Source organism: Lemur catta, chromosome 9 (assembly GCF_020740605.2).
Source record: "Lemur catta isolate mLemCat1 chromosome 9, mLemCat1.pri, whole genome shotgun sequence".
In the NCBI taxonomy this organism is placed as follows: Eukaryota; Metazoa; Chordata; class Mammalia; order Primates; family Lemuridae; genus Lemur; species Lemur catta.
Genome location: NC_059136.1, coordinates 61251277 through 61262889, shown reverse-complemented (window position 1 = coordinate 61262889; position 11613 = coordinate 61251277). Strand labels below are relative to the sequence as shown.

General features: G+C 40.7%; 1 protein-coding gene across 1 annotated transcript; it reads right to left on the bottom strand.

Moving 5' to 3' along the window:
- Window positions 1–2175: 2175 nt before the first annotated feature.
- LOC123644528 (cytochrome b-c1 complex subunit 7) lies at window positions 2176–6704 on the bottom strand. Its single transcript, XM_045560668.1, has 4 exons — window positions 6598–6704; window positions 4246–4317; window positions 3047–3213; window positions 2176–2432 (listed from the first exon to the last, which is right to left on the bottom strand). Exons 1-4 carry the CDS (start codon window positions 6614–6616, stop codon window positions 2355–2357), a joined length of 336 nt encoding a protein of 111 aa, XP_045416624.1. The 5' UTR covers window positions 6617–6704; the 3' UTR covers window positions 2176–2354.
- Window positions 6705–11613: the final 4909 nt, after the last annotated feature.

The following is an 11613-nucleotide window of genomic DNA, read 5'->3' as shown; positions in this document are numbered from 1 at the left end:
CACGGCAATTTTTTCAAACAGGACAGCTTTTGATAAGACAAAGGCCCTCTCTTACAAATGAAAGAATTTCATTGATGAATTGACAAATTCTTACAAATTCACTTAGTCTCTGAATGAGACAAATACAAGCTTTACTTTTGGTCTTATTCTTTGTAACAAGCAGAACAATAATTTATAATTAACAAAAGCATCGATATAGTGTTCTATGGCTTGGCTTTCAAATAACTTATGCATACTTGTTCTTGAATAAGGTAATCAAGCAACATAGACTAGAAATGCACTTTGGCTTTAGGAGGAACTCACAAAATCAGAGGTTGCCCCGTTGTCGTGCCACTTTCTACCTTGAGCAGGTACAGAGCCCGGGAATTCCTCTTCCTGTTATACCTCATCCTTGGTCAGTGGTTTGTCCCCATCTTTCAGCGATGCCCTTACGCTGGCTCTGTCAATAGCACTTACAAGCATGGTTTCTAGGGTCACTGCACAGCCTCCCTCCACCTACACACACCTTTGTAGTGCTCTGGCTTGAGACTGCCCGGTTTAGTTGCCTTGTAATTGTGTACATTAGATGTCTGAATGTATAGACCAGATTCCTGCAGAGGTAATCTTGAGGCTATAATCAAAGAGCTTTTGGAGAGTCCTACACAAGGAAAATTTCTGAGCATGCCAATGCTCTTAAAAATTAGGGGTTCCAGAGCACCCATCTTCTCAGTCTCCTTCTGCCAAAAAGGACTCCTTGTCATGTGACCCGAGCAAAACCATTATCAAATGAGGATCTAGCTATCTTGGACTAGACAAAAGAAAATCAACATGGGCTGGGCACGGTGGCTCACGCCTGTAATCCTAGCACTCTGGGAGGCCAAGGCGGGTGGATCGCTCGAGGTCAGGAGTTCAAGACCAGCCTGAGTGAGACCCCGTCTCTACTAAAAATAGAAATAAATTATCTGGACAACTAAAAAAATATATATAGAAAAAATTGGCCGGGCATGGTGGCACATGCCTGTAGTCCCAGCTACTCGGGAGGCTGAGGCAGTAGGATTGCTTAAGCCCAGGAGTTTGAGGTTGCTGTGAGCTAGGCTGACGCCAGGGCACTCACTGTAGCCCGGGCAACAAAGTGAGACTCTGTCTCAAAAAAAAAAAAAAGAAAAGAAAATCAACATGATTTCAGAATGGGTTGAAAAAAATAATCTGAATATCAAAGAAAGGCTCTTGGGGGATTTAATTAGGCTTTCTAATATTTTAGCAAAAATTTTAAAAGATGCTCTTTATGATGTTACAAACTCTTTTATCATCTAATGAAAAATATGTACAATATACACATACTTTTGATTGTTTTATGAATTTTAAATGTGACACAAAGCTTGTTTTTCACACTGTTCTGTTATTTGAGGTAAGGCATTCCCACCACACACTACACACAGCAGTGGCTTGTTGAACACCAGTAGGCTGCAGGTTCTACAGTTCCTTCCCTGAGAGTTGTGGTTCCATGCTCTCACCTCCACCAAAGAAAGCATTTCAGAATTTAGGGGTAAGAATGATGACACTGTTGAATGATTTTAAAAAATTACCCTATAATCTTAAAACTTTTAACTGATGAGTATCTAACCCTTATACTTTATAACAATCATTTCTAAAGTAAAAAAGTCACCAGGGTATGAGAAAGTATAATTTGTCTTTGTACTATTTTCTAATGTCTTTTGTTTTCTAATCTACGTATTAGCACAGGAGTACATAGGTAACAAATATACCTAAACTGGGTGCATACATAATTTCTTTTTAAATGGTAGAATGCAAAATTGAATCTACTTGGAGAGTACTGACTGAAGAGGCTGTTTCCCAATCCTGGCAAATTAGGGGTGAATCCTCCCTTCTTTTATTCAGTAGCATCTGAAGCATGAGAGCCAGTCTGCTCAAGTGCTGTTTGCTTCAGGAAAAGTCAGGTCACTGGTGCTTGTTTTTTGCTCCATTCCATACCTGCAAGTTAGGCCATGATGTGGCCTCTAAGCATCTTGCTAGCCTACAAAAGCAATCTAAAGGTGACTATTCTATTTGGTATAATGTTAAATCCCTCAGTAAATTGAGAGGTTATACAACCAGTGAGAAAACCAGATAAAGTAGCCTCTGAGCTCCAGCAATCAGTCGAAAATAAGTTTGGAAAAAATTGCAACAGTAAGTAAATCTAGTAGTTATGCACTATAAGGTTTATAATTCAAAAACTCCAACAATGCTTACAGTAGACATTTATTTAAAGTAATATATCTGCAGATGAAATAATTATTAAATTTTATGTTTAAGGTCTAACTATCTTCATAAAAATACTTTGAAGACAGCTGCATCCACAGATTTCATCTATACGATTACTTCTTTGCCCATTCTTCTCTCTCTTTTCTTTCCCGAATAACCTCTTTCAAATATGGTTCAAGGTAGAATTTATCCTAAAAATTAAAAAAAAAATATGTGACCATCACATACTAATATATCCCACTCAATAGGTCTTCAACAATAAAAAATCCAATCCATTACTTTTTATTTTCAATTTAAGGAAATATATTCTCAATCAGACTAAGTATTATCTGCTTTTTAACATGTAAAAACCCATAAAAATATTGTAATAAGTTGCTCTGATAAGTTATGAGACAGAAGTTTGTTGGGGAAGAAAGAGAAATGTGTGTCTACAGGCTTTTGCCTAGTTTCAACACAGTTCAAGGGGTGGGTGAGCGTTTGCTTCACCAAAGTCCTTCCTGGGATCTAGAAGGCCACTCAGTGGACTGATCTTTTCCTGAGGAGAAAGCAGAGTGCACAGGGAGGCAGAAGACCCGGATTTCTAGTCCTGGATTTCTGTATTAGAGACTTGCTTAGTGATTTTTGAAGAGTTATTTCACCTCTAAGGCTTAACATGTTTTTCTCTAAAGTGGAGACAACACTTGCTGTTGAAAGGATACTTAACACAACTTTGAGAACTCTAAGGCATTACACAAATGAATATGTTTCTCTTGTTTCTAATAATCTCTAATGACCGACATTGTCAGATACATAAAAGCTGTTCTACCTCTTCATATTTTGTCCACTGTTCTTTGGGCAAGATCTGCTGCCTCATGCTCAGGTCCAATGCTCTCTTAATGCGAAACATCCTGTCATTATAAAGGTTCTCAGGAAGCCTTCTTATGGCTTCTTTTACGTCTTCATCCTCATGTATTGTATCGTCTCGCATTAACCCTACGATAGAAAAACAAAAGAAGAAGATTTGAACATGCAGCTGAACATGCATCTCAAAAACCAGGTTTGGTTTTTTTTTTAAATGAGTAAAATATCTTTATGACTTATAACTTAAGACTTGGGTGAAGTATCAAGAGTTCAAATCACTAGGTATGATAGAAACCCAATGCACTTCATACATATAATGGGTTATTTCTTGAACTGTACTGTGAAAACAATAATATGGGCCTCTTAAAAATCCACTACCACAAAATTCACATCTTGAGTCAACTTTAAAAATATAAAATGTTTACTTTGTTTTTAAATACACATCAATAAAAAACATCTCTACTTTCTTAGACTTTAAATCTGAGATCAAGGTATTACAGAAACTTAAAATGATAGTGTACTAGAGCCAGGCATGGTAGCTCTTGCCTATAATCTCAGCACTTTGGGACGCTGAGGCAGGACAATCACTCGAAGTCAGGAGTTCAAGACCAGCCTGAGCAACATAGCAAGACTCTGTCTCTACAAAAAATTTAAAAATCAGCTCGGCGTGGTGGTGCTTGTCTGCAGGCCTAGCTACTCAGGAGGCTGAGGTGGGAAGACTGCTTGGGCACAGGGGTTTGAGGCTGCAGTGAGCTATGATCGGGCTACTGCACTCCAGCTTGGGTGACAGAGTGAGACCCTATCTCCAAAAAAATAAAATAAAATAAATAAAAACAGTTCAGGAATAACATGATTGCAAAGATGTGAGATAATTTTAATATCTGAAGAATATTAAAAATTTTAAGTGGAGGAATGAGTATATAAGGAAAATGTTACAATAAATCATTTCTACTTCAAACATTTTAAACAATTTTATCCCTCTCCTAAGAATTTAAAAAAGGAAATGGATTTGATTTAACCTAACAATAAAATGTGATCTAATTTAAAAATTTTGTGATGTACAAAGCGAAAAAATAAGGTATTTTTTGGAACTATAATGAAGCTTGCAAAAGCACTATTCTCAGAAAAAGCAAAAAAAAAAAAGAAGAAAACACAGAGACTTACCCAATTTATTGAATCCTGCAGCATTGTAATACCATTTTCGAATACCATCCAGCCATCGGCCTGATGCTGCAACTGATAATCGTCACACTGTTAGTTGCTACAATTCACTTATACGGTATGAATACACTGATAGGCAAGCATCCGGCACTCTTACAGTTAGCCTCTTGATGAATGCAAACATAGGAAGAAATTTCCCTTTAAAAGTTTATATTCTCTACACTATAGATAAAATTTGCTTATTTTATCTAAGAGTAAAAGTGACTGCAGGTAAAACATTAGGTGGCAAGTCATCAGAGATGTACAAAAGACCCATAGGTACAATTACTGCTACTCCAGCCTCTCAACATCCTGTGCCATTATGCCCTCCTGTTATGATCAGGATTGAAGGAGTGAGGGGATGGGAAAGGGACTTAGACCATCTCTATCATCTGTAGTTTCAGAAATAGAGTATAGGAAATAACTGTAAACTTTCCAAAGGATTTGGAAGTTGTATGAAAAGGGGTGAGATTTCAGGATAGGTTGGCAGGTCTAAATGACCCTCCTTCTCTAAAATTTTTATTCTACAGTACACTTATTTCACTTGGCCACCCTCTTTAAAAATATATGTATTTCTGGGAGGATTCTGATACCATTAGTCATTTACCCATTAATATGGATTAGTAAAATAAGCCCATTTCCCTCCTCCCAAGCAGCTAACTTTCCACCACAGGAATGGACATTTGAAAACGGATGAGAAGAAATAGGTAATGTTAAAACTTTTGGGGGAACAGACCTGAGCCTGATGAGGTAACCCAGCAGGGACTAAGGACAACATGATAGTGCCTGCCATTTATAAGAGAGATCTGGTACAGAAGGGGAGGCAGAACAAGTTTAAATTTTCTTTTAAAATTTTGTCTATAGCTGGCCCCTTAGCAAGGAAGGAAAATAAAACCTCTCCTTCCCCTCCAACATCTCTTGACCCCCTATGTAGAACATCACAAATTACATGGCTCTGGTAAATCTTGGAAATTAAGAGTCATGTGTAAAATTGCTTCTAGAAAAACAAGATTCAAAGAGTCAGCAATATATAAACATACTCGTGGAAAACAAACTATTTCTAAACGTATTGACCAGTGATTATGACAATGATTAAAATTCACAGAACACTTATTGTGTGCCAGGCATCTATTTGCTTTGCCATTAGCTGGGAATACTTACAACACTCCTGTAATTGCAGAAGGTGAAGCAGGCTTACACACTGATACAACCCAAAGTCAGAGCTAGTTAATGAGCGTTGAGTTCGGGTCTGTGTGGTTCTCAAACACGCAGAGAGCCTTTAATTTGGTAAGCCTCCTTCAATATCTGACTAATGAAATAATTCTTAAACGCCTCCCTCACCCCTAAAAACCTCAATGTCATTTAGGTTAACGGATTTTTCTGGCAACCTGACAGCTTCACAATTGCTGGGGTGGAAAGAAGGGGACCAGTTTTTTTTTTTTCCTCGCTGTGTTGCCCAGGCTGGAGTGCAGTGACTATTCTGGAGCAATACTCAAGCGATCTTCCCGCCTCAGCCTACCGAGCAGCTGGGACTGCAGGCGAGCGCCAACCACGCCAGGATGCACCAATATTTTTTAAAGGCTACTCCAATTTATACCGCCAGAGGGCAGAGATTAGCAAAAAAGAAAAATGAGTAGGGAAAACCCTACCTGATGTTCACGTAGTTTTAATATTCCAGTAACTTCTGCATTCTATTTCATAATAAATGCATTCGTTCTAGTGTCTACAATAACAGAAATTTCTCCAAACGCATAGATCAAACCGACGTTCCAGATAAGACAGAGTTAACCCGAAGCTTCGCTCTAAACTTCGCTCAGCTTCCTCTAATTCCCAGTGTGAGAGGCAAAGAAAAACCCGTTAACCTAAATTCTATTTCCTCGGGTCACTTTGCCTTAGTTTTCAGCGTAAAAGAGAAATTATTATCTCCCTCGTTGCACTGGTAGAATTTATCAAGACAATGCACGATACAGCCCATGAGTCACAGCAAGTACTGAGCTCATTTTGGTTGTAAGTCATACGCTAATTATCTCCTTGCGCTAGAGGTGAAGGGCGCCGAGCACGGACAGCGGAACTCCAGGGCTGTCAGGGCCACCGCGGGCACCTTCGCAACCCGCTTCCCAACCCTCCTGGCAAGCCCGGCCTGGGGACAGCAAGGAGGCGGGGGAAACACGTCCTTTTCGCTGGACTGGAGCCGCAACCTTCCCTTACGCGGCAAACCTGGCCACTTAGAGAAAAGACAGAAAAAGGAGCCAGTTGCTGTGAGGATAAAAGGCCGAGCGCTGGGATTCCCGCCAGGTAGGCCCCCCAGTCACTTACCAGCCGGCCTGCCAGCCATTTTGGCCCGAGAGCGAAGCGGTGCTTTCTGGGTAAGTCCTAGAGGACGCGCTAGGACCAGTACGCAGGCGCCTTACGGCGCATCGCGAGGCGGCGCGGGACGCCCGCGCAGGCGCAGCCCTGGCGGCTGACTTTGGCGCTAGTGCGCGCCGGTGGGTCAGGATGAGGCAAATGGAGAAAAGGGGGGTTGTGCACTCTGCTGTAAGACACATTGCTTGGGACATAATAGGACGAACACTAGGCAAGGAATTAGGAGATGGAGGCTTAAAGCCGGGTTCTGACTAGCTATGAGAGCGTGGGCGGCATTAATTGAGCTCTTTTTGCCAGGCAGTAAGCTAAACATTTTATGGGTATATTCTTATTTAATTTTCTAGTTAAGGACGTGCCATGTGAAAATATGTTCAATGGGTATATTGATTATTTCGACTTGAAAACATCGGAGAAATTGTTCCTGTGTGCAGCAAACCATTAAAAGTTCCTCAGGGAGGGGTACTCCTCCCTAAGCAGGGCAAGAACATAGCCCTTATCACTGGAGATGGAAATTGGGGGTGCTTTCACAAGTAACCCTTACTTTCCACTAGTTTCACCTCCCCCCGATACACACATCTTCTGGTGATGTTAAGAACCCACAAGGGCTCTCTCACTGTCGCTACTGCACAGAAAGTCAATTGGTGAGACAAGGATTGTCAAGGAAAAAAGGATTTATTGTAGAGGTGTAGAGGGCGGGTCAATCGGGAGATAAGAGGTATGGACTCCCTCAAATCTGCCTCCCCAACCAACAGGGTCAGAGGGTTTTCTGGAAGTGAAATGAGTAATGCTTGAGGGGAGTGAGCATTGTTACATGTTTCTGGTGGAGTGGTACGCAAGTGCAGTGAGAAATCATGTTAGTACATGTATCCCATTGTGAACTCAAAATCTTAGGGCTCCCCACCACTGGCTGACTGAATGGACCCCTTTCTGGCCAAGGGGATTCCCTAAAACTGAGTTGCTAGCCACGAGAAGGGAGATCAGACATGCCTCATCTTGCCCCTTCTTGTAGATACCCTTTGTAACTCATTAACAGGCCTAAGGCTATGCAAGACAAACCTTCAGGTCCTCAATACATGTAACAAATAACTTGAATGTGGGTATATGTACGGTGGATTGTTTCTTATTAACAGACTTCCTTATCTTAAAACATTCCAAGCCTTTAGACAAAGCTTTATTTCTTTAACCAATTACAAATCAAAGAGTCTTTAAACCCATCTATAATCCGGAAGCTGCTGCCAAACCAGTGTACAGCTCCCATGTATTGATTTGTGACTTTATGTGTAATCCGTCTCCCTGATATGTATTAAACCAAACTGTAACCCAACCACAGGGAGTCCACTTGCTCAAGAGTTCTTGGGCATGGCTCCAGGCCATGGTCCTCAAATTTGGCTCAGAATAAAGCTCTTTAAATTATTTTACAGAGTTTGGCTTCTTTCCAGTGACAACATGATCAAAAAAATGGTCCCTCCCAGGGTGAGGATTTTAGTAATATAATGAGCTAGGGGTGAATACTGGTTATTCTTTCTGCCTTGTGTGCAGGTGGGATGTGGGGAATAGGCTGCTCAGTGGGTTTCTGGGCATGATCTGTGATGGGGTGTTGCTTATCTTGTTTTCTCTGGAATAACAGGTGGTGTAAGGCTTTGTAGTTATTTTGTGGCTGCAAGGAGATTCTGCCATTTTGGGGAAAGAATGGTGGGAAAGGAATACATCAGTACAACAGAAAGTTACAAAGTTCTGGTCAGCAATTTTTACTGAGTCTACTAAGCTGTCTCTATTTTTTTTTTTTTCCCTGCCTGCTTTGAAACTGAAGTTGTTCAGTTACTGGTGTTGAGATAAAACTCACTGTCAAGGGTACCACCAATTCAACGCCACTTGGAGCAGTCACAATGTGAACACTGAAAACTCATTTGAAACATAAGGGAACTAAAAACGCTACTAAAACAATAGTTTCTTGCTTCTGGAACCGGTTACAGTGACCCCACTAGAAATTTACTGCCTCTAGCCAACTCCCCTTTGTGCTGTCATTTTCTCAAATTCAATGAATGTTTTGGCTAAAAAGCATAAGAGCATCTTGCTTTGGCCACTTCTGACTTCATGTTCTTGGGAAGATCTCCATGTATATGTAAAACTACTACAATTTATATGGTTTTCTCTTGTTAATCTGCCTTGTGTCAATTTGGTTTCTAGCTCCAACAGAAGAGCAGTATAAGAGCAAAAGGGGGGTTGGAGGACTCCCTTACGTTCTCATTTAATTCTAAATCTAAAAGTACTATAATTATCCCTAATGTAGAGAGGAGAAAAGCTGAGGCTCAGAAAGGTTAAATAACTTGTCCAAGGGTACATGGATAAGAAGAATCCAGAGTCTTCCAGAATCTGAGAATCCAGATACAAATTTGGGGCTATGCTATGCTACTAATACCAGAAAGATACCAGATATTTCTAGCCTTCAGTTCCTTCAGCTGGAGATCTACATCTAGCCATTTTAGTGGAAGGTTAGGTCAGAAAAGATTTTAAAAAATTAAGATTGCAGAATTGGCCGGGCGCGGTGGCTCACGCCTGTAATCCTAGCTCTGGGAGGCCGAGGCGGGTGGATCGCTCGAGGTCAGGAGTTCGAGACCAGCCTGAGCAAGAGTGAGACCCCGTCTCTACTAAAAATAGAAAGAAATTATCTGGCCAACTAAAAAATATATATACAAAAAAATTAGCCGGGCATGGTGGCTCATGCCTGTAGTCCCAGCTACTAGGGAGGCTGAGGCAGTAGGATCGCTTAAGCCCAGGAGTTTGAGGTTGCTGTGAGCTAGGCTGATGCCACGGCACTCACTCTAGCCCGGGCAACAAAGTGACACTCTGTCTCAAAAAAAAAAAAAAAAAAAAAAGATTGCAGAATTTGCATGCAGTTTTAAAAGAGAAGCAAGTATATACATTTGCTCACTTATATGGTCTTAGCCCCAACATACCAAGTTGTAGGATAAACATCTAGGGACAGAAAATAATTGGGGGATTTAGTATGAGTGATAGGTACTGGTGAACTTCTACCATTACTCACTGATATCTTTTTCTTTTTCTTTTTTTCCAGCATTAAGCTCAGAGCTGGGACAATATAGAACTCTGTCTCATTGTAAATTCAAAAGGTTACGTTTAGCGGTCCCAGCCACATTCCAGTTCTAAAATTCTATTGCCTTTTCCCTTTTTCTTCTGTCTCCATGCTGCCACAATTCCTTCTATTACTCTGTCTTGTATATAGCACTGAAAACTGATGAATAGCTTCTTCCAGCCTACACTAACTAACCAAAGTGAAATCTGAAAGATGTGAAGAAATGCAATACATTTGAACCTTGCTTGGCACATTGTCCTGCAAAGGGTAGGTACTCGATAAACTCTTCTCCCTTCCTCCTTACCCTTCAAGTTTCAGCTTGCTGGTTACAAGGTGAAGAAGATGGCAAGAGAAGGAAAACCTTATGCCAAGGGATCAGAAACCCAGGATTTTCACAAAATCCAGCTTGTACAGGAATGAAGCTCGAGAACTTGGATGTTTGCTGGTAGTCACTAGTCTTTATTCAAAAATTATTTTTGGTTTTTTTCCCTCCCAGCACAGGGTTAGGGATTGCCCTTTTCTGTTCCTTTAAAGTTTGGCATGGCCATGTGATATTTTTGGCCAAGAAAAATGTGAGAACTTTTAAGAGCAATTCTCCATATTCTTTTCCCCTTCCACAGACTGGCAATAATCCAGAAATGGTGGAGACAGCACACACCAACCTGTATTGTTAAAGATGATGTGAAGCAGAGCCTTTTTGTGGTCCTAACAGATACATGTTTGAGATAAAAACATTTGTGGTTTTTAGGATTGTTTATTAAAGCACAACTTGCCTATTCTGACTGATATGAGTGGGTTCATAAAGGCAAAATGAGGTTCTGAGCTGTAGAAAGACCAGGCAGAATGGTTCCATGCTTTATCTCCCAGCTGTAGCTTCTTTTTTCTTGTTTCCTGTTTATTGATCTCATCCATTGGAGAACTCCCTGAAAGCACATATCTGTGCCACACTTAGCACTGTATTCTAGGATCTCAAATGTTTGCTGAGTGAATGAGTCAAATATTTAACAGAAAGGCCACTATAACTAGCCCTGACAAATTATAAGTTTAGTTTCTCATGAGGTTTCTTTATAGGCATCCAGCATACCACAAAACCCTGGTGCACAACAAACTGTGCCCAAAGTAAATGGCTTAAAACACTTTTCTCCCAATTCTGAATTCAGCTGGGTAGTCCCGCTCAGTGTAGTGTCTGCTGAGGCTGGAATATCAAAGATAGTTCTTCACGCACATGTTTGATGCTCATCTGGCATGGCTGGAACAGCTGGGGTTTAACCAGGCATCTTTCTCTCAAACCTGGTTTTCTCCTGCAGTAACCAGACCTCTTTTCTATAGTGGCTCAGGGTTCCAAGAGGACAAACCCTGATGTGCAAGCACTTATCAAGCCTCTGTTTGATAATGTCCCATGGGCCAAATAACACTGGCCAAGAGTCAGTGTGGAAAGGGGCTACACAAGAGTGCAAATACCAGGTGCGATTCATAGGGGGCCCCCAGTGTTAATGGTTTACCCAATATGGTGATCCTAAGGCAGGTAACTGAAGTCATGATGCCTCATTTTAAAAATAAAAAAGCAATGTATCAGAGATTAAACCATTTGACCAAAATAACATGTATGGTAAATGGAAAATAAATCTTTGCTTACTGGCAAAGTCTTTTACTGTGTCTCACTGCCTGTACTTATCTCTTCATAACACTTCAAAGGAAATAAAGCCACCTTGTGATGAAACCATTTTAAAAGGCCTGTGACTATAAGAACAGGAAAATCCTTGTACTCACCTTCACTAGCATGATAAAGCACCAGCTTAAAGCAAACCAACTCTCTCTCCCTTTCTCTAAACTTGCCATATTTTTAGTTCTCTTCTTCCTGAGAAGGAAAGAAA